General features: G+C 46.5%; 2 protein-coding genes across 2 annotated transcripts in view; one reads left to right on the plus strand and one right to left on the minus strand.

Moving 5' to 3' along the window:
* The window catches only part of ano3 (anoctamin 3), a 205,913-nt gene that overhangs the window by 68,527 nt on the left and 113,482 nt on the right, over nucleotides 1-23,904 (plus strand). Inside the window, exon 13 of the mRNA XM_078221016.1 lies at nucleotides 13,751-13,811. Coding sequence (XP_078077142.1) covers nucleotides 13,751-13,811 — 61 coding nt within the window. The remainder of the gene's footprint in view (nucleotides 1-13,750; nucleotides 13,812-23,904) is intronic.
* LOC144498990 (uncharacterized) overlaps nucleotides 11,699-23,904 on the minus strand; it is a 31,447-nt gene continuing 19,241 nt past the window's right edge. Inside the window, exons 3-4 of the mRNA XM_078221015.1 lie at nucleotides 21,036-21,206; nucleotides 11,699-14,133 (exon numbers count right to left, since the gene is read on the minus strand). Coding sequence (XP_078077141.1) covers nucleotides 13,958-14,133; nucleotides 21,036-21,206 — 347 coding nt within the window. The 3' untranslated portion in view covers nucleotides 11,699-13,957. The remainder of the gene's footprint in view (nucleotides 14,134-21,035; nucleotides 21,207-23,904) is intronic.

Below are 23,904 nucleotides of genomic sequence, written 5' to 3' on the forward strand. Positions count from 1 at the left end.
TTGTTTTCACAATCAAAGACACAAAACACATACCAGAAATCGAGGGTACATAGAACATAGAACATAGAACAGTACAGCACAGAACAGGCCCTTCGGCCTACGATGTTGTGCCGAGCTTTATCTGAAACCAAGATCAAGCTATCCCACTCCCTATCATCCTGGTGTGCTCCATGTGCCTATCCAATAACCGCTTAAATGTTTCTAAAGTGTCTGACTCCACTATCACTGCAGGCAGTCCATTCCACACCCCAACCACTCTCTGCGTAAAGAACCTACCTCTGATATCCGTCCTGTATCTCCCACCACGAACCCTATAGTTATGCCCCCTTGTAATAGCTCCATCCACCCGAGGAAATAGTCTTTGAACGTTCACTCTATCAATCCCCTTCATCATTTTATACACCTCTATTAAGTCTCCCCTCAGCCTCCTCCGCTCCAGAGAGAACAGCCCTAGCTCCCTCAACCTTTCCTCATATGACCTACCCTCCAAACCAGGCAGCATCCTGGTAAATCTTCTCTGCACTCCTTCCAGCGCTTCCACATCCTTCCTATAGTGAGGTGACCAGAACTGCACACAATATTCCAAATGTGGTCTCACCAAGGTCCTGTACAGTTGCAGCATAACCCCACGGCTCTTAAACTCCAACCCCCTGTTAATAAAAGCTAACACACTATAGGCCTTCTTCACAACTGGCAACCTTTAGAGATCTGTGGATATGGACCCCAAGATCTCTCTGTTCCTCCACAGTCTTCAGAACCCTACCTTTGACCCTGTAATCCACATTTAAATTTGTCCTACCAAAATGAATCACCTCACATTTATCAGGGTTAAACTCCATTTGCCATTTTTCAGCCCAGCTTTGCATCCTATCTATGTCTCTTTGCAGCCTACAACAGCCCTCCACCTCATCCACTACTCCACCAATCTTGGTGTCATCAGCAAATTTACTGATCCACCCTTCAGCCCCCTCCTCTAAGTCATTAATAAAAATCACAAAGAGCAGAGGACCAAGCACTGATCCCTGCGGCACACCGCTAGCAACCTGCCTCCAATCCGAAAATTTTCCATCGACCACCACCCTCTGTCTTCGGTCAGACAGCCAGTTACCTATCCAATCGGCCAACTTTCCCTCTATCCCACACCTCCTCACTTTCATCATAAGCCGACCATGGGGGACCTTATCAAACGCCTTACTAAAATCCATGTATATGACATCAACTGCCCTACCTTCATCAACACACTTAGTTACCTCCTCAAAAAATTCTATCAAATTTGTGAGGCACGACTTGCCCTTCACGAATCCGTGCTGACTATCTCGGATTAATCCGCATCTTTCTAAATGGTCGTAAATCCCATCCCTAAGGACCCTTTCCATCAATTTACCAACCACCGAAGTAAGACTAACCGGTCTATAATTACCAGGGTCATTTCTATTCCCTTTCTTAAACAGAGGAACAACATTCGCCATTCTCCAGTCCTCTGGCACCATCCCCGTGGACAGCGAGGACCCAAAGATCAACGCCAAAGGCTCTGCAATCTCATCCCTTGCCTCCCAAAGAATCCTAGGATACATTTCATCAGGCCCAGGGGACTTATCGACCTTCAGTTTATTCAAAACTGCCAAGACATCCTCCCTCCGAACATCTATTTCCTCCAGCCTATTAGCCTGTAACACCTTCTCTTCCTCAAAAACATGGCCCCTCTCCTTGGTGAACACTGAAGAAAAGTATTCATTCATCACCTCGCCTATCTCTACTGACTCCATACACAAGTTCCCACTACTGTCCTTGACCGGCCCTAACCTCACCCTGGTCATTCTTTTATTCCTCACATAAGAGTAAAAAGCCTTGGGGTTTTCCTTGATCCGACCCGCCAAGGACTTCTCATGTCCCCTCCTAGCTCTCCTAAGCCCCTTTTTCAGCTCATTCCTTGCTAACTTGTAACCCTCAATCAAGCCATCTGAACCTTGTTTCCTCATCCCTACATAAGCTTCCCTCTTCCTTTTCACAAGACATTCCACCTCTTTTGTGAACCATGGTTCCCTCACTCGGCCATTTCCTCCCTGCCTGACAGGAACATACCTATCAAGGACATCCAGTATTTGTTCCTTGAAAAAATTCCACTTTTCATTAGTTCCTTTCTCTGACAGTTTCTGTTCCCAACTTATGCCCCCTAATTCTTGCCTAATCGCATCATAATTACCCCTCCCCCAATTGTAAACCTTGCCCTGCCGTACGGCCCTATCCCTCTCCATTGCAATAACAAAAGACACCGAATTGTGGTCACTATCTCCAAATTGCTCTCCCACAACCAAATCTAACACTTGGCCCGGTTCATTTCCCAGTACCAAATCCAATGTGGCCTCACCTCTAGTCGGCCCATCCACATATTGTGTCAGGAAACCCTCCCGCACACACTGCACAAAAAGTGCCCCATCCAAACTATTTGACCTACAAAGGTTCCAATCAATATTTGGAAAGTTAAAGTCCCCCATGACAACTACCCTGTGACCCCCACACATATCCATAATCTGCTCAGCAATTTCTTCCTCCACATCTCTATTACTATTTGGGGGCCTATAGTAAACTCCTAGCAACGTGACCGCTCCTTTCCTATTTCTAACTTCAGCCCATATTACCTCAGTGTGCAGATCCCCCACGAAGTGCCTTTCCGCAGCCGTTAAACTATCCTTGATTAACAATGCCACTCCTCCACCTCTTTTACCAGCTTCCCTACACTTAGTGAAACATCTATACCCCGGAACGTCCAACAACCATTCCTGTCCTTGTTCTACCCACGTCTCCGTAATGGCCACAACATCGTAGTCCCAAGTACCAATCCACGCCCCAAGTTCATCTACCTTGTTCCGGATGCTTCTTGCATTGAAGTAGACACACTTCAACCCACCTTCCTGTCTACCAGTACCCACCCTTGACCCTGATACCTTCCCCAATACCTCACCACCCTCACTGACTTCTGGACTACAACTCCCTTTCCCACTCCCCTGACAAATTAGTTTAAACCCCCCTGAAGAGCCGTAACAAATTTCCCTCCGAGGATATTGGTGCCCCTCTGGTTCAGGTGCACCCCGTCCTGTTTGTACAGGTCCCACCTTCCCCAGAACGTGTTCCAATTATCCACGTATCTGAAACCCTCCCTCCTACACCATCCCTGCAACCACATATTTAACTGCACTCTCTCCCTGTTCCTCAACTCGCTATCACGTGGTACCGGCAACGTACCAGAGATGACCACATGTTTCGTCTTGGCTCTCAGCTTCCAGCCCAGCTCCAGAAATTCCTGCTTTAAATCCCCGTCCCTTCTCTTACCTATGTCATTGGTACCAATGTGCACCACGACTTGTGACTGTTTCCCCTCCCCCTTCAGAATCTGGAAAACACGGTCTGAGACATCACGGACCTTGGCATCCGGTAGGCAACATACCATCCGTGAGTCTCTTTTGCTGCCACAGAACCTCCTATCTATCCCTCTAACTAACGAGTCCCCAATAACTATCGCCCTCCCGCTCTCCCCCTTTCCCTCCCGAGCCACAGAGACGGACACAGTGCTGGAGATCCTCTCACTGCGGCTCCCCACTGGTATGTCATCCCCCTCAACCGTATCCAAAGCGGAATACTTGTTGCTAAGGGGAACGACCACCGGGGATCCCTGCACGGACTGCTTCCTCCCAGCCCCTCTCACCGTCACCCATCTGTTTTCAATCCTCGGAGTAACTGTATTCCTAAAGCTTGTGTCTATGGCCATCTCTGCGTCCCTGATGATCCTAAGTTCCTCCAACTCCAGCTCCAGTTCCCTAACACGGTTTTGGAGGAGCTGCAGATGGGTGCACTTCCCACAGGTGTAATCAGCAGGGACACTGTCGTCGTCCCTCACCTCAAACATAGTGCAAGAGGAACATTGCACTGCCTGCACACCCATCCCCTCGAGATACCTTGCCAGTACCAGGTAGAAAGTGCAAAAATGAATTCAACTCACCCCTGCTCGCCCTTTCAGCCTAAGCCCTGTGAGCCAAAGTCTTATAGCTCACACTCTGCTTCCCACACACTCAAGCCCTGTGAGCCAAAGTCTTATAGCTCACACTCTGCTTCCCACACACTCAAGCCCTGTGAGCCAAAGTCTTATAGCTCACACTCTGCTTCCCACACACTCAAGCCCTGTGAGCCAAAGTCTTATAGCTCACACTCTGCTTCCCACACACTCAAGCCCTGTGAGCCAAAGTCTTATAGCTCACACTCTGCTTCCCACACACTCCACTGCCCGCTCCCGACGCTGCCCGCTGTATACTGCAGCCTACCTTTCATACTTCACGCGCTTAAAAAACCCTTCCCAGACTCCTTTGCTGCCCACTTCTAGTTTTCACTTTAAACTTGAAAAACTGCTGTTAAAGTAAAGGCCAAAAAAATACACACACTAGCTGACTAATTAAATAAATAAACAATTCAATTAATCCAATTAATCTCTTACCAGCACTGCTGCTTTCAAACACCCCTCTCAGCTTGCTCCAGTGGATCAATGAGGGGGAACCTCCCAGGTAACTGACTTTTAAAGTTAAAATAAAAACCCTTCCCAGACTCCTTTGCTGCCCACTTCTAGTTTTCACTTTAAACTTGAAAAACTGCTGTTAAAGTAAAGGCCAAAAAAATACACACACTAGCTGACTAATTAAATAAATAAACAATTCAATTAATCTCTTACCAGCACTGCTGCTTTCAAACACCCCTCTCAGCTTGCTCCAGTGGATCAATGAGGTAACCAAGGGACAACACTGAGGAATTTAAGCTAATGAATATCAGTTGAGAAAAATAATTGAAGAAGTGTAAGAGACTGAAATTGTCAGGGTCGGATCAGTTCAGGGGTTAAGAATGACCAGACTTGCACACTAGAAGGCACAGCTGACTGCCTTTGCCTCTTGCTCAGCACATTAACAGCACGCGTCCTAATGACAGATGGCAGTAGCTCAGCTGGCGCAGATCATCTGAAGACTCTTCATCTTTCAGGGGTGCCTGGTGGATGGATTCTGTGGCTGGTCATCCTGGCACACCTTTGTTCACACTCCAGCAAATGAAACACGGTACACTGAGCTTCTGAACAACACCTCATACATTTCTGTAACACGGCATAATTTAACCTGTGTGTGTATGTGTGTGTGTATGTGTGTGTGTACGTGTGTGTGTACGTGTGTGTGTATGTGTGTGTGTACGTGTGTGTGTGTATGCTTTTTAAAGTTTATTTATTAGTGTCATAAGTAGGCTTACATTAACATTGCAATGAAAATCCCCTAGTCGCCACACTCTGGTGCCTGTTCGGGTACACTGACGGTTAATTTAGCATGGCCAATGCATCTAACTGGCACGTCTTTCGGACTGTGGTAGGAAACCAGAGCACCTGGAGGAAACCCATGCAGACACAGGGAGAATGTGCAAACTCCACACAGACAGTGACCCAAGCCAGGAATTGAACCTGGATCCCTGGTGCTGTGAAGCAGCAGTGCTAACCACTGTGCCACCGTGCCGCCCACATGTGCATGTGTATGTGTGCATGTGTGTCTGCGTGTGTGCGTCTGTGTGTGTGTGCATTTGTGTGTGTGTCTGTGTGCGTGCATGTGTGAGTGTATCTGTGTGCATGTGTGTCTGTGTATGAGCATTGTGTGTATCTGTGTCTATATGTGTGTGCATATGTCTGTCTGTGTGTGTGTTTGGTTGAGTGCCTGTATATGCACATTGTGTGTGTGTGTGTGTGTGTCTGCCATATGTGTCTGTGTATGTGCATTGTGTGTGTGTGCATGGCGCTACACCAAGTGTCATATATCCTCAATACACTATTGAGGATTCTCTTCTTCTTCACAGCTCCTCATATTGAGGGAGCACCACTGTGTCCACAAGGAGAAAAGGTGCCTGACAACATACATGTCATCTGAAAGAAAGAGAGTGCAAAGAAAAACATGGGATACAATCTTGAATTGGTGCTAGGACAATGAAGGATGTTCATTTGAATGATCTTGCAGTCCTGTCAGCTGCCCCTGTTGGTCCATTTGGATTGTTAGTGTAGCTATCGGCGCACTCAGGATTGTTTAGCAAGTGCTGCCTCATCACAGAGTCACATCTAATGTTACACATTTTGGTTTGGATTTTGTCAGTGCAGGTTGGTTGTGTAGGGTGTGTACAAACAATTTGTTACAAAGACAGGAGGGAAGATTTACTTTATCATAGCCATTTGTGAGTGGGAGAAGAGCTGATAAAGCACTCTGATGGGGGAAACGTGATTGGAAGAATTCAAACATGGAGTTCTGGGAAAGATGGGAGACGACAACACATTCAAGGACTTTGGAGAGAAAAAGGAGTTTGTGGATGTGATAGTCGTTTGTAAGGACTTTTTGAGGAAAAGGGTGATGCCAAACAATTTAGAAGAGAGAGGGACAAGGGCTATAGAGAGATTTCTCCTGTCACAGGAACACTGGCAACTAAAATAGAAACATTTGGATTTATGAAATACACAAACTGAAGATACATGGAAGGAAGCATATCATTTTAAATCTGTAGTGAGCACATTATACTGCACACTGATCCATCAATAATGTAGTTGTAGGGTGTGTACGGTGGCACAGTGGTTAGCACTGCTGCCTCACAGCGCCAGGGATCCGGGTTCGATTCCTGGCTTGGGTCACTGTCTGTGTGGAGTCGGCATGTTCTCCCCGTGTCTGCGTGGGTTTCCTCCGGGTGCTCCGGTTTCCTCCCACAGTCCGAAAGACGTGCTGGTTAGGTGCATTGGCCATGCTAAATTCTCCCTCAGTGTACCCGAACAGGCACCGGAATATAGCGACTTGGAGATGTTCACAGTTGCCAGAATTTTACCGCCTCGCCCGCCCGAGGCCAATGAAGAATGCCGTTCTGCGAGCCTCGCCCATCCCGATTCCGGGGCAGACGTGCCGGTAAAATTCCGGCAAGTAACTTCATTGCAGTGTTAATGTAAGCCTACTTGTGCCCACGAGGAAATAAACTTCAAACTGTAAAATCGAGCCCATCATGGGTGCAAACAAATATAAATAAAATGACAATTCATCAAGTCACTGTTGACAGACTTTTATCCCAGTTTATGCACCAGTTTATCGTTGAGCCAAGGTTACATTGCGGTTCTGCAACTTGTCTGTAATGAGAATTATAGACACAATGGTTGGAATTGCCTCTGAAATAAAATAAAAATGGAATTCACGTTGGACAATTGACTGAACCCGGGTGACATGCTGGAATACTTGCTGCAGATTATATTGCTGCCAGATCCTCCTCTTTATAATGTGCAGCGTCTGCTGTTGGAGATTTATTCTTCTCTTGAAAAGTAACATTCAATTTTTCGGCCACAATTTTGAAGCATTGTCAGCAACAAGCAAATAGCGAGAGCAAAGTGTTCCCATTGACTGAAATTTAAAATCAAGACCATATATATTGATCTTAACGATGGGATGATATCATTGCTGTATTTATTTATTTAGTTTATTGATTTATTCGTCACGAGCAGGCTTACATTAACACTGCAATTAAGTTACTGTGAAAATCCCCCAGTTGCCACACTCCAGCGCCTATTCGGGTACACTGAGGGAGAATTTAGCATGGCCAATGTGCCTAACCAGCACGTCTTTTGGACTGTGGGAGAAAATCAGAGCACCCGGAGGGAACCCACGCAGACACGGAGAGAATGTGCAGAATCCACACAAACTAGGGGATTTTCACAGTAACTTCATTGCCGTGTTAATGTAAGCCTACTTGTGACACAATAAACAAACAGATAGATAGATAGATAGATAGATAAGATAAGATAAGATAGGATAAGAATAAATAAATAAAGACAGTGACCCAAGCCAGGAATCAAACCTGGGTCCCTGGCGCTTTGTGGCAGCAGTGCTAACACTGTGCCACCGTGCCGCCCTGGATCCCATCTGCAATTTACTGCATTACTTCTAAATGTAGTTTACTCCATTTAAAGTCAAAACCACATTAGCACCTTTTATTACTGGTGAAATCTATTTTGTCGGATATTCGGAATACTTAAGCTTACTGAGAGATCCGGGAGTGTGTTTGAGGCCCTCGTTGAAATTGCATCGAAAAGGGCCGGATTTTCCCATTGGAGGTGAGAATGATCAGGTGGGTTCAATTCCGGTTCGCAAACCCATCCCTGACATCAGAATGCCACAAAGTGCAATTTTCATAGATTTGGGGTCTAGAAAACCCGGGGGTGCGATCTGCCTCCATCTTGTGGCTGGGGAGGGGGTCTTGAGTGGAGGTTGGACACCACATTGTGGCCCAAACCACCATCATTGTGGTGAGTAATTAACCTGCTGACTCCCCAAAGCCAGTCCATCATCTACACTGCATGGACTGCAGCAATTCAAGAACACAGCTCGCCATCACTTTCTCAAGGGCAATTAGGAATGGGTGACAAATGTTGGTTCCAGGTAGCTCTCTGCAGTGCCTCTTCTGGCCACTGCAGCGCTGTGCCTGGAGAGACTAGAGAGCTATTTGTCAATCTGAGTGAGGGCGGAACTCCTACTTCACGGAACTCCAAACACGGTGGCACAGTGGCTAGCACTGCTGCCTCACAGCGCCAGGGACCCGGGTTCGATTCCCGACTTGGGTCACTGTCTGTGCACATTCTCCCTGAGCTTGCATGGATTTCCTCTGGGTGCTCCGGTTTCCTCCCACAATCCGAAAGACGTGCCGGTTCGGTGAATTGGCCATGCTAAATTCTCCCTCAGTGTACCCGAACAGGCGCCGGAGTGTGGCAACTAGGGGATTTTCGTAGTAACTTGATTGCAGTGTTAATGCAAGCCTACTTGTGACACTAATAAATAAACTAAAACTTGAAACAATGCTCGAGGAGCATAATATGGCATCAAGGCTGCTGGATTTGGTGGGGGCTCGTCGGCTGACGGGATCCAAGCCAAGCCCTCACCATCCTAAAAATTCAGGCCTATGTTTTGGCTCTAGCTTCTAGTTCATTCTACAGTTTTGTTTACTTTTCTCTGAGTCCACGCTCAAGCTTAACCAATCAAGCATAGTGAGCGGCAACAGTAAACAGACTCACTCACTCAAACTCTGAGCATTTGAACTCTACATTCAGTGCTACAGCGGACCCCCGAGATCCCTTTCGATCTGCTGATTAGGCTGTATGTCGACCATGTTCTCCTGAACACAGTCGACTAGGGAAGACCAGTTTACGAACACATACTTAAATAGATGTTAAGCCTTATGTTTAAGTCTAATCAAAGGGTGAACCATGTGTTTCAGGCACAGGCACTTGCCCCTTCTTTATTTGGCTTGGCTAATGCAATAGAGAATAGAATGTACAGATGCACATCACCAGCCATATTACCTGACAGAAGGTGAGAGGGGTCAATGAATTTCTCAGCCCACATTCTCATACCTCATCAATATTTACAACAGTTCAGCCATTGCATTGCAGTCACTACATTAACAAACTGTAATGGCTTCTATTTCATTCTGATCTTTGCCCAGGATAGGCTTTGAGCACCTAGTTAATGGTTTTGTTTTGGAATGTGGCTCAAAGAACGATGCAGTGAAGTGGGTGGAAGTGATTTTGAACAGAGATGACAGGAATCTGGCATCCTGTCGATGCCAAGCTACAGGTTTCCAGCAGCACAGACCATGCCATCTGTTGTGGAATAGACCATAATATATAATTACTGCAAAGATGACTGTCGCAGCAGCTTTTATTTTAAGACAGAGATTTGTAACATGCGTTCTTTAATCTGAGAACATAACCTGCGCAACTTAGAGTGTTACCAGGTTGTTACCAACAGCCCAAATTGAAGAGCCGTAGGTTTAATTTCACTTTAGTTTCCCCGTTTCTCTGTTTAGAGACAGATCTCAGCTGAATTGCTGATGTGATTGTCGGCAGGAATCTTCACTGGGTTGATGGCTCTTCTCCAACTGCTTGTAATCAAAAACAGGAATGGTACAGATTGAGGCCCTCTGTGTGTGGTCTCAGCCACTGAGGTGAGGCTTGTGCACTGGCGGGAACCACAGGGAATCTACCGCAAAAATCTCGGGGCGGGATATTTGACCAAGTGGCACCATCTTGTGGAGGCTAGTCATCACCTACCGAGGGCAGAGTGTGCCCCTGTCCGCCCTGGATGGCATTGCAGCTGGGAAAGTCACGGGGGGTCATGAAATGACTTCACCCTGATGTCACATTGCTAACTGACCTACTGGGGTGGCACAGTGGTTAGCACTGCTGCCTCACAGCACCACCAAGCCCTTCAAGCATGCTCCGCTATTCAATACAATCCTGGCTGATCTATGCCGGCCTCAGCTCCTTTTTTGTACCATTTCCCCAAAGCCCTCTATCCCTCGATCTATCAAATATTTATCCACCTCCACTTTAAATACTTCTAATGATTCCAACCTCCATCACCCTTTGAGACAGAGGATTCCAGAGATTCACCACCTGTGGTAAGACCATAAGACATAGGAGCAGAATTAGGTCACTCAGCCCATTCAGTCTGCTCCGCCATTCAATCATGGCTGATATTTTTCTCATTCCCATTCTCCTGTCTTTTTCCCCATAACCCCTGATCCCCTTATTAATCAAGAACCTATCTCTGTCTTAAAGACACTCAATGACCTGGCCTCCACAGCCTTCTGTGGCAAAGAGTTCCACAGATTCACCACTCTCTGACTGAAGAAATTCCTCCTCATCTCTATTTTAAAGGATCGTCCCTTTAGCCTGAGGTTGTGCCCTCTGGTTCTAGTTTTTCTTACTAGTGGAAACATCCTCTCCACGTCCATTCTATCCAGGCCTCGCAAAAAAGAAATTTCTTTTCTACCATGTCCACTCTAACCAGGCCTCGCTGAGAAGAAATTTCTATCCACGTCAATTTTAGATGACCAGCCCTTTATTTGGAAGCTATGTCCCCTTGTTTGAGACTCTCCCACGAGTGAAAACATCCGCCCTGTCAAACCCCCTCAGGATCTCAGAGGGCAATGTTGTGTTGACCAGGAGATATTATATGAAGATTCGCTCACTCACCTTGACCATCTGTATGAAGCCATTAGCCTGCTGATGAGTTCCCTGCCCAAAGCTTTCTGCCTCTCCATCTCTCTCTCCTCCTGGTTCGACCCACTCACTTCAAACAGCTGTTTGGTACCAGTCCTAATACTCTGCATCAATTTTAATCTGATTACTTCCCTGTGAAGCACCTCAGCACAGTTTAATATACTAAAGATCCTGCATAAATATGTCGTTTTTTAATGCAATTTTCCCTGTGATTCCATATGCCCGGGACGGCACGGTGGCACAGAGATTAGCACTGCTGCCTCACAGCGCCAGGGGCCCAGGTTCAATTCCGGTTGGTGTCTGCAACACACTGCCGGGGTGGGTGGTACAGGCAGATACGATAGGGGTGCTTAAGGGGCTTTTAGATAGCCTCATGAATATGCAAGGATTGCAGGGAAATGGATCATGGGCAGGTAGAAGGGACTAGTTTAAGTTGGCATTATGTTCGGCACAACATCATGGACAATGACATTGCAATTATATCTTCATTTTAGAGAGTACTTGGAACCTTGTCCTCCAACTGGGTTAAGGTACAAAAAAGTTACCCAACAAATGTGATGCACGGTTACATCAGAACATGCTAAATGACAGCAGGGAAGGAAGGTGACAAACGATGATCATGTGCACTTTATTTCACAAGCTGATTGCAAGTGTTTTTGACTTGTACATGATTACTCAGGAACTTTGCACGTCTCAAAGGAACAACTATAATATGATCCCTTAATAATTATCGATACTCACACTGTGATTTAAGCATTTCTTGGCAAGACAACAAATTGAACTGTGGATGTAGTGCAAATGTGCATCGCAGTGTGAGTACTGATTACAAACTAACATCAACAAATAAAGCACCCCAGTATGTATTTACAAATTCCAGACTTCTAGTAAAAGTGGAGGTGGAAAATCTAAGGATATTTCAGATACTTTAACAAATACAAAACAATGAAATGAAGATTTAAAATTCTTGTCTTTCACACTTTTTATTGATTTTATTATTGAGGAACAATTAACGAAACTTAATCCACCAGATAAGCAATTACATAATCTACAAAAACTGCAGCCAATACTTGGGTTTAGGTTTGGTTTATCCCGTTAAGTTATTGCTATTATCTGTCCTCGTGTTCTGCAACAACCTCACACCATTCCCTGCCCAAAGGGATTTGAATGGGGGGCTTGCGCTCACCATTTTGCTGCCATCATCCTGTGATTTGGCTACGGGCCAAGTGCTGGTATATGAGATTAGGTGGGGGGAGGTAAGATGTTTCTCGCATGTCGGTGCAGCCTCGATGGGCCAAAGGGCCTCTTTTCTACACTGTATGATTCTACGATTGATCAGGAGGAAGTATTGGGATTGCTCAGCATAATTCCTGACTGCGTTCCTCCATTCCTTTCATCCTGTCATCTTTACGTTCGCTCTTGGAGGGTGGCACGGTGGCACAGTGGTTAGCACTGCTGCCTCACAACGCCAGGGACCCGGGTTCGAATCCCGGCTTGGGTCACTGTCTGTGTGGAGTCTGCACGTTCTCCCCGTGTCTGCGTGGGTTTCCTCCGGGTGTTCCGGTTTCCCCCCACAGTCCAAAGACGTGCTGGTTAGGTGCATTGGCCATGCTAAATTCTCCCTCAGTGTACGCAAACAGGCGCCGGAGTGTGGCGACTCGGGGATTTTCACAGTAACTTCATTGCAGTGTTAATGTAAACCTACTTGTGACTAATAAATAAACTTTTCCTGCCGCCCCCCCCCCCCTCCACCCCCCGCCACCCCCGCACCCCGGGGTGGGGAATCTGCACGACATTCTCTTTGCATCTTTGACATAATTCATGTCACCAACTCAAAGTCTGGTTAATGAAACCATTGACCATTCATCGACATCTTTCTCATCGAACTGTGCTGCTGCGAAAATGAACATTTTTAAAGCAGTTGCCCCCTCCCCCTACTCCCCTCCCCTCCCCCCGTCACCCCTGTATTTTGAAATCAGAGCAGTGGCAGGTCCGACATGCTCACAAGGTGACCTCATTCATTAGTGATTGCTTCACCAGTAATTCAATGTCGTCTATCTTGTGGAACCTCATGAAAAGCGGGGATATTAAATGGAAGGTGACCATTGTACCAAAGAATACTCTTTTTACCGGGATTGTAAAGCAAGTTATTCCAATGCTAATTGGTCACCCTGGCCTGGCTATGATAGCATGATGTATAAAATTGTCGTCCAAGCAGTTACCACGGTCTACGAACTACATTCCCTTTCTAAAACCCTGAATGTCATTCCACTCATTGCAACCCGACCTTTCTGCTGTGGTTGACATGGGCATCTCACGAAGATAATGGGATGAAAATGGGAGACTGGCAACAGTAACAAATGGAGGAGCTTAGATACCAAAGGATCAAGATCCTCATCAAATTCAAAGGACCTAAAGTACCTTAATATTTTGCATCATGGTGTAAAAATCTGTGCATGGCATGTGTCGGATTGTGACTGGAATGCTGAGGAAATTAATTTATTGAGATTATTCCTCAGAATGGCATTGCTGATTTTGAAAATGTTTTCTGTGTAAGTACAGTCTGTGTAAAATTAACACAAGATGATGCTCGAAGCATTTGCAGGTTAGTTGCGGGCTGTTTGTATCATTGAATAATTAGTATTTCCATTCTTCTTTCTCTAGTTGACGCATTTATTTGATAATGGCGGCACTGTCTTCTTCGCCATTTTCATGGCTATCTGGGGTAAGTGCAATTTTTTTTCTCTGTCTCAACGGCAGATTTTTCTGCAGCAAAAATCAAGTTCAACCAATTGGATGTCACTCCAGATGTGGAAAGGTCTCTCTGTTCACTCTCTTTCCAGTTGTCTGGTTTGTGAGATGTCAGGCGCGTTACGCAATGTTTCCGTATGTAGGGGGCAAGTTGTCCATCTGGATCTCGTAATTCGGGTCGTGTATCTGTCCGGTGTTGTAAGGCGCCGCTTCGTTCAAAGCAGCTGGGTTGTAGTACGCTGCTCCCTCTTGGTACCTCAAATCGATTGCATCATCTGTGTGTTCCAGACGCAGGACTGGAATAAATTGGAATATAATGTGATCACTTTTGGAATGAAGAAAATCTCCATGATATTGTGTACCTGCTGGCTGATAATGGGCTGTCGGATTGTCACTCAAGGTGCGGCGGAGGGTGGGGCGCCAGGTGATGGGAGAAGGTCCTTTTGGAAGAGATTGGATGATCAAGAATCATAGAATCCTAGAATCCTACAGTGCACGAGGAGGCCACCAGGCCCATCGAGTCTGCACCAACCACAATCCCACCCAGGCCCTATCCCCATAACCCCATGCATTTGCCCTAGCTGGCCCCACTGACACTAAGGCGCAATTTAGCATGGCCAATCCACCTAACTCGCACGTCTTCGGACTGTGGGGGGAAACTGAAGCACCCGGAGGAAGCCCACACAGACATGGGGAGAACATGCAAACTCCATACAGACAGTGACCCAAGCCGGGAATCAATCCCAGGTCCCTGGCACTGTGAGGCAGCAGTGCTAACCACTGTGCCACCACGCGGCCTGGTGGTGATCACGGGGGCTGGGGGGAAGGGCGTTGAGGAATAGGTGACAGGCTTGTATTAATTTAGGGGGGGGGGGAATTCAGGTGGTCCGGGGGAGGGTAGAGAGTGAAGTCAGGGGATGGGGCTGTGCTCGGGATTGAGGAGGGTGATGGGAGTGGAGAGGGTAGCCAGGCCAGTCAGGGATATCGGGGGGGTAGTCGGAACGCATTGAAGAGGCTGAGGGTGTCAGGAGGGCAGTCAGGATATGGGCTGCGGTCAGGGTGTGGGGAACAGTTGGGGTGGGGAAGGTATTCCGGGGGGGGGTGTTGGGGGGATGGGAGTATAGTCACGGGCAGTGGAGCTTAGTTGGTGGGGATAGAAGGGTGGAGGTCAGTAGGGTAATTGAGGGGTTTGGGTGTAGTCAGGGAATGGCATTGCCAGTCGGGATACGGGGGTTGGGAGGGGGTGTGGATGGTAGTCAGGTTCGGGGATTGGGAGAGTAATCGGGGGTGTGGGTGGTAGTTGGGGTAAGGAGGAGCAGGTGAGGAGGGTGGTTGGCAAGGTTGGGAGGGTAGTTACGGGTGGAGTGGGGGGAGGGGTTTGTGATTGTTGTGGCATTCGGCGGGGGGTGGGGGGGGTGGAATGGAGGGTGTGGGTTAGTTGAATATAGTTATCCAAGTGTTGGAAGTAATTTTAATTCTTCTAACCTTTCCTGGGTAACGATTCTGCCGACAGAATCAGAACTGCTCACCTCCATGGTGGCGTGACATTGCCCCCCCCAGAACAGCTTCTGAGGTACCCGAGGAATGGAAGTGCCAGAAACTCCAGGTTCAAATCTCACTCTGGGACTTGTTGGCAATGAAAGGAGTGTTTGTGACACGGCTGATAATCAGCCTGTTAATCTTTTCCACATTTCCTCTCTGCTTCCCAAAGTATATGTGAAGACATGAAACAGACGTTTGGACTGTGATTTGATAGATTTGTTTGGCAACTTAGTGGTATTGTTAGAGGCATAGTGAGGGATTGACAGTCAGAATCTTTTTTTCCCCAGAGATGAAATGTCCAATACTAGGGGGCATGCACTTAATGTGAGAGGGGGAGAGTTCAAAGGAGAGGTGAAGGGCAAGTTTTTTACACAGAGTGGTCGGTGTCTGGAACACGCTGCCGGGGTGATGGTGCAGGCAGATACAATAGGGGTGTTTAAGGGGCCTTTAGATAAGCACATGAAGATGCAAGGAATAGAGGGATATGGACCATGGGCAGACAGAAGGGATTAGTTTAATTTGGTGTCATGTTCGGCACAAGATTGTGAGCTGAAGGGCCTGTTCCTGTGCTGTACTGGTCTATGTTCTATGTTATGCACTTTGCTAGCAGATTGTATTTTTCTTAGCAATGGAGCAGCAAGATTTGCAACGTAAATCATAGCTGTCTGCTGATCTTGCTGACCACTTCATCACTGTTTTCCTGTATTCGCAAATAAAACATCTTGTCAATGTGGCAAGGAATTGGAAATAGTGGGACTAATATTTTTTTTGCCCCAGTGATTTGCTGAATGCAACATATCGGATAGTAGTATAAAGAGTTGCAATTAGCATCAGAGGAAGCTTTTTAAATTCATCTACGGGATGTGAAGTAGATCAGCATTTATTTCCCATCCCTAGTTGCCTTTGACAAGGTGATGGTGAGCTGCCTTCTTGAAATACTGCGGTCCCTGACATATAGGTACACCCATAGTGTTTTTTGGAAGGGAATTCCAGGTTTTTGACCCAGCGACTGCAAAAGAACGGTGATATATTTCCAAGTCAGGATGGTCAGTGACTTGGAGGGGAAACTCCAGGTGGTGGTGTTCCCAGGTATCAGCTGCTTTTGCCCTTCTAGATGGTAGGGGCCGTGGGTTTGGAAGGTGCTGTCTAAGGAAGTGAAAATCATCAAAGTGCATGCAAAATGGGCCACCATCGCCTCTTTTGTGTCAGTTCCCATGTGACTCTTTGCGTCCATTTTAGAATTCCATAAAACATAGGTTATGGCCGGAATCTTAACACCATTCACGCCGATGGGATTTTCCCATCCCGCTGCGGTGAACCGAGATGTGGCTGGGCACCAAATTCTCCAACCTCGCTGCAGCGGGAGCATGGCGTTACAGCCCGTAAGATAGCGGCCTATGTGTTAATATACAGCTTTGCAGTTCATGGAGATGAGGTCATGTAGGAAAGGGGGCACGCATCTATTGCGGGCGTAAAGTGAAGATTATTGTTGCAGTTTTGTTGGAGATGTGAGGACTGGCATGTTTCCGTGGTGTACAATGAGTAGTGAAGAAATACCTATTCGTTTGAGATAGGGAAGAAGATCTAGAATTTTCTAGCTGCAGAGAGCACTATTCAAAATCTCCAGTGTCCGGAAAGTTTCATTTCCATGAGATTTTGAACTTTGCAGCACCTGCCAACTGAGCTCTGACCGATCGACATTTATTACATATACTGATCTAAATTGACATTTATTTAAGTGATGTTCCAGTAGTGCTAACGCTCCAAGTTTCCTGGTTTGACGCTCCTGAATGTACTGGAAGGCAACCTGAACTGGGATTTAAGAGGTGAGAAAGCTGCCAGAAAGGTGGAAATGATGGCAAATGGTGATGAGTGGTGTTCCACAAGGGTCAGTGTTGGAATCACAACTTTTCACGACATGCATTAATGATCTGGAAGATGGAACTGAGGGCATGGTTGCTAAATTTGCGCATGATACAAAGATATGGAGAGGGACAGGTAGTGTTGAGGAAGTGAGGGCGCTGCAGAATGACTTGGGCAGACTCAGAGAGTGGGCAAAGAACTGGCAGATGGAATACAATGTGGGAAAGTGTGAGGTTATGCACTTTTGTAGGAAGAATGCAAGTGCAGAATATTTTCCAAATGGGGAAAAGTTTCGGAAATCCAAAGCATAAAGGGACTTGGGAGTCCTGGTTCAAGACTCTTCTAAGGATAACATGCAGGTTCAGTTGGCAGTTAGGAAGGCAAATTCAATGTTAGCGTTTATTTCTAGAGGGCTAGAATACAAGAGCAGGGATGTACTTCTGAGTAAGAAGTCCCACAACACCAGGTTAAAGTCCAACAGGTTTATTTGGTAGCACGAGCTTTTGGAGCGCTGCTCCTTCATCAGGTGAGTGTGTACTCAGTATGTACTGCTGAGGCTGCATAGGTTCTGGTCAGACCCCATTTGGAATAGTGTGAGCAGTTTTGGGCCCCATACATAAGGAAGGACTTGCTGGCCTTGGAGGGGGTCCAGAGGAGGTTCACAAGAATGATCCCAGGATTGAAGGGTTTGTCATTTCAGGAGTGGTTGAGGAATCTGGGTCTGTACTCGATGGAGTTTAGAAGGATGAGGGGAGATCTAATTGAAACTTACATAATACTGAGAGGCCTAGATAGAGTGGATGTGGAAAGCATCACTGGGAAAAGTGAAGCAGGGGAGTGGATTGGTCGATTGGTGTCAACAGGAATGGTGGCCTTGGCCTGGTGTCCAATTTCATTGTCCCAACATCTGCAGCCCACCCCCACCCATCCCCACCACCCACCTTTGCAGAGACTCTAACTCAAGGGCACAACCTCAGAGTCAATGGACGCTCCTTTAAAACTGAGGTGAGGAGGAATTTCTTCAGCCAGAGGGTGGCGAATCTGTGGAACTCATTGCCACAGAGGGCTGTAGAGGCCGGGTCATTGAGTGTCTTCAAGAGGTAGATAGGTTCTTGATCAATAAGGGGATCAAAGGTTACGGGGAGAAGGCAGGAGACTGGGGATGAGAATCATATCAGACATGATTGAATGGCAGAGCAGACTCAATGGGCCGCAAGGTCTAATTTTGCTCCTATGTCTTATGGTCTTATGAGACTTATCTGACACTGGAGATTTTGAATAGTGCTCACTGCAACTGAACAGAATCAGTTTTGTAATCTTCTTACATTTGTACAATTGAACATTGTTAAACTGTAACTTGTAGCAATTGACTTTTCTGCGATGAAATGGTAGATTGTGGGGAATTATATTGAAGAATCATGACCATATAATTTTCTTTTGTAGGTTTTTTTTGTGAGGCATGTGTGAGTGGGCCTTTTGTGTTGTGAAATACAATAAAATGGCCAAGTTCTGAAGGAGGGAAAAGAGTATTCAATGTATCTCAGCGTTCGAGATGTATGAGCATTGTTTGGGGCTAGACTGAATGACAAGGTTTTCTTAATTACCTTCCCTAATTCCCCTCTTACCCATTGATAGATCCCCCTTGTTTGTTATTACAAGAAATTTGTTGCAGCGAATGAGTTTTGAATTATTCAGGTCCATTCGGAAACTGGATTTTCACTTCCCTGTCTGGAATTTGCCATTCCCCAGAGACAGGTTGGCAGGCGGCTGGAAGTGGAGGGGGAAGAGGGGTTGGTGGGGATGGGTGGGGGTGGGCTGCAGATGTTGGGACAATGAAATTGGACACCAGGCCAAGGCCACCATTCCTGTTGACACCAATCGACCAATCCGCTCCCCTGCTGCACTTTTCCCAGTGGTACGAGAAAGTGTTTTGGGAAGCCCACATGTCCACCCACGCCAGGGAAAGGCCACCAACAAGTAAGCAGCCCGGTGGGGTTCACTCGTGGTTCTGCTAGCCTGTAAAGGGGGAGAACGTGCCGCCTTTGGTCTCCTCTCTCAATCTTTATCACTCATCCTTTGACTCACACTTTGTCCTCCTTCCAATAGTAGGAGGCATAGCGCACAATTACAGGAGATAGTTGCTATGTGGCAATGTAATTGGCTAGTGATCAAGAGGCCCAGGTTAATACTCTGGGAAAATGGGTTCAAATCAAACCAGGGCAGCTGGATGGAGTTTAAATTAAATTCATAAAATCTGGAATTGGAAGCTAGTTTCAAAAATAGCGGCCACGAAGCTACCATTAATTGTCATTGAAAACCCATCCAGTTCACTAATGTCCTTGAGGGAAGGAAATTTGCTGTCCTTACCTGGTCTGGCCTACATGTGACTCCAGACCAACAGCAATGAAGCTGGACGGGATGGTGGCACAGTGGTTAGCACCGCTGCCTCACAGCGGCAGGGACCTGGGTTTAATTCCAGCCTCAGGTCACTGTCTGTTTGGAGTTTGCACATTCGCCACGTACCTGCGTGGGTTTTCTCCGGGTGCCCCGGTTTCCTCCCACACTCCAAAGATGTGCGGATTAGGTTGATTGGCCGTGCTAAATTGCCGCTTAGGAGGGACTAGCAGAGTAAATAAGTGGGGTTACGGAGCAGAGCCTGCATGGGATTGTGGTCAGTGCAGACCCGATGGGGTAAATGTCCTCCTTCTGCATTGTAGGGATTCTATATGATTCCTGACTGCCCTCTAAAATGGCCTTGCAAGACACTCAGTTCAAAGGCAATCAGGGATGGCAGTGATGCCCATTAAAGAATGTTTAAAAATATCTAAAGGAATCAGAATCACAAAATCAAAGAATACTACAGTACAGAAGAGACCCTTCGGCCCATCGAGTCTGCACCGACGCATGAAAGGCCCTGACCTGCCCACCTAATCCCACTTGCCAGCACTTGGCCCATAGCCTTGAATGTTATGGCGTGCCAAGTACTCATCCAGGTATTTTTTAAAGGATGTGAGGCATCCCGCCTCCACCACCCTCCCAGGCAACGCATTCCAGACCGTCACCACCCTCGGGGAAGCTGGGATTTAGATAAGGAGCTGGAATAGGCAGGAGAGGTACCAAATGGAATTCAGTGGCAATAAATGTGAGGTAGGGAGAACTTAATTCAGGTCGCAGAGACTATCACCAGGGTGACAGTCAGTGCTAAGAATTATAGAATCCCTACAGTGCAGAAGGAGGCCATTCAGCCCATCGAGCCTGCACTGACCACAATCCCACCCAGACCCTATCCCCGTAACCCCACATATTTACCCTGCCAGTCCCCTGATACAAGGGTCAATTTAGCATGGCCAATCAACCTAACCCGCACATCTTTGGACTGTGGGAGGAAACCGGAGCACCTGGAGGAAACCCACGCAGAACGTGCAGACTCCGCACAGACATTGATCCGAGGTCGAATGACTAAAAACAAGTCAGCCAAGAAAATGGCTGAGGCAGAATCCCTTTTACGTCTTTTAAAATGAGTCGGTATTTAAAGTGGACGTCACAAGGCAAAGGGGCAAAAGTAGAGTCGCAATAATGTGTTTTTCAGTGCAAGCAAAGAGCTGGCATGGGCATGGGCAGGATGGTCTGCATTGCCTCATCCTGTGCCATAATCACTATCGTTCTAAGATAATTTACAAAATGTATTTGGTTGTTCTAACTGCTAGGATTGAATCTCTCATATGGCCAAGGAAATAAATGGAGTTACATGTACGAGTTAACATTTTATTACAGCATTTTAGCAATTGCTTACCTGGATCACTGGAGATATTATCGTACAGTCTGCGATGATTGAAGTGATCTGACTTTCTGCGTGCGCAGAAAAAGTAAACAAGAAGGGACAGAAGAATGACTCCCAAAATGCAGCCAAGGAGGGCCCCAATTACCACTCCTCCGCTGACTTTCCTGTCCACAGGAATTAGATCTGAAACATTTTGAAAATAATGATGATTGCATAACAGGTCAGGTCATTGAGATAGTTTCGCTAAGTTAACTGCTGTCTTACCCAATTATTCTGGTGAATTATTTATTTATTTATTAGTGTCAGAAGTAGGCTTACATTAACACTGCAATGAAGTTACTGTGAAAATCCCCTCGTCGCCGCACTCCGGCGCCTGTTCGGGTACACTGAGGAAGACTTTAGCATGGCCAATGCATCTAACCAGCACGTCTTTCGGACTGTGGGAGGAAACTGAAGCATCCGGAGGAAACCCACGCAGACACGGGGAAAACGTGCAGACTCCACTCAGACAAACACCCAAGGCGAGAGACGAACCTGGGCCCCTGGTGCTGTGACCTCCAATAGAAATAGGATATGGGTCTTATTTTAAATGGAGTGGGTTTTGGTAGAGTGCAGGGAAAGCACCAAACATATCTGAACTCATCACTTTTTTTTTAAGTTTAAGTTTATTTGTTAGTGTCACAAGTAGGCTTACATTCACACTGCAATGAAGTTACTGTGAAAACCCCCTAGTTGCCACATTCCGGCACCTGTTCGGGTACGCTGAGGGAGAATTTAACGTGACCAATGCACCTAACCAGTATCTTTCGGACTGTGGGAGGAAACCTGAGCACCCAGAGGAAACCCACACAGACACGGGGAGAACGTGTAGACTCTGCATAGACAGTGGCCCAAGCTGGGAATTGTACCCGGGTCCCTGTTACTGTGAGGCAGCAGTCTAACCGCTGTGCCACTGTGACAGTTCATTATCCATGCAGTGGTTATATTTCAGGACAGAAGGCTATTTAGAAAATGAATCCAAACTTTAGTTTGTTATTGCTGTGATGCTATTAACTGGTGTTTCTTTGTGTAGGATCGCACAACTACAGATGGTTATTTCCTTAACTGGTACATATCGAGCCTGACAGTGCAGCACGCTAAATATTTATCTACTTCAAAGTTGCTTCTTACACCAAGATGAAAAATGAGGTTAATTTGATTCAGCTCAGAGCTGCTGTTGATACTGCAGTGAAGAATTTCAGTGATCCGTTTGTGTTTGAATGCAAAGAATGTGTGCTTTTTTCAAAATCTATTTTACAGGTTGTGGGCATCCCTGGCTTGTGCAGCACTTATTTATTTTTATTCATTCATGAGACATGGGCGTTGCTGGCTGGCCAGCATTTATTGCCCATTCCTAGTTGCCCGAGGGCAGTTAAGAATCAAACACATTTGTTGTGGCTCTGGAGTCACATGTAGGCCGGACAGACGACAGATTTCCTTCCCTAAAGGACATTAGTGAACCAGATGAGTTTTTCCGACAATCGACAATGGTTTCATGGTCATCAGTAGATTCTTAATTCCAGATTTTTAAAATTAAATTAAAATTCCACCATCTGCTGTGGCAGGATTCGAATTTTGGGTCCCCAAAACATTAGCTGAGTTTCTGGATTAATAGTCCGGCGATAACACCACTAGGCCACCGCCTCCCCATTTGTTGCCCATCCCTAATTGCCCAGGTGAAAGGTGGCGGTGAGCTGCCTCCTTGAAGCACTGCAGTCCCTGTGGTGTAGCCACCCCCACAGTGCTGTTAGGGAGGGAGCTCCAGAAATTTAGCCCAAAACCAGTAAAGGAATGACATTATAGTTCAAAGTCAGGGTGGTGAGTGACTTGGAGGGAAACCTCCAGGTGGTGGTGTTCCCAGGTATCTGCTGCTCTTGTCCTTCCAGATGGTAGCAGTCATGTGTTTAGAAGGAGCTGCCTAAGGAGCCTTGGTGAGTGCTGCAGTGCATCTTGTAGATGGTACACACGGCTGCCACTCTATTGCTGGTGGAGGGAGTGAATGTGGAAGGTTTATTAATCAAGTGTATCTATTATATCAGTGCAGTTTCAATCAGTCTGAGTGGATTTTGCCCAGAGTTGTCTTCCTCCCTGTAAGAATGATTAGTTGATGTAGTTTTCCTGAGTTATAAAGGCCTCATAAATTATCCTCTTCAATCCTATCTGTTTCCCTAATTAGGAGATGCAGTAGTCATTACAGTTTATAAGGTTAAGGGGCGACTCACTGAAATGTGTAGTGTATTAAACCGTTGGGAGAAGTGAATGCAGCATATCACTTTTAAGTCACTGGCTAAAAGCTGTGAATTCAAATTAGTGATGCATGAATTTAAGCTTTCGCAAAAACATGTTCATTGATAGGCGCTGACTTTTTGTATGGGGGAGTGGGGGTGGACCTTAGGTATTGAGCAAAGTGGAGTCTCTGTGTAATTCAAAGGTACAAGTGACTGAAGAGGTTCGTACTTGGCAATATTTTCTTGACAGTTGAAATCTGTTAAAGTCCAAGTTTATTTATTAGTGTCACAAGTTGGCTTACATTAACACTGCAATGAAGTTACTGTGAGAATCCCCCCGTCAACACACTCCTGCGCCTGTTCGGGTACACAGAGAGAATTTTAGCATGGCCAATGCACCTAACCAGAGTGGGTAGGCAGATGCTCTTTCCTCGGGTAGAAAAGTCAAGTACTAGGGGACATAAGTGTAAGGTGAGTGGGGAAAAGTCTAAAGGAGATGTGCAACTCAAGTTTTTTACACAGAGGATGGTGAATGTCTGGAATGCGCTGCCTCAGGAGGTAGTGGGATCGGGTACGATAGGGGCACTTAAGGGGCATCTAGACGAATACATGAA

This window comes from Mustelus asterias, chromosome 9 (assembly GCF_964213995.1).
Source record: "Mustelus asterias chromosome 9, sMusAst1.hap1.1, whole genome shotgun sequence".
Classification (NCBI taxonomy): domain Eukaryota; kingdom Metazoa; phylum Chordata; class Chondrichthyes; order Carcharhiniformes; family Triakidae; genus Mustelus; species Mustelus asterias.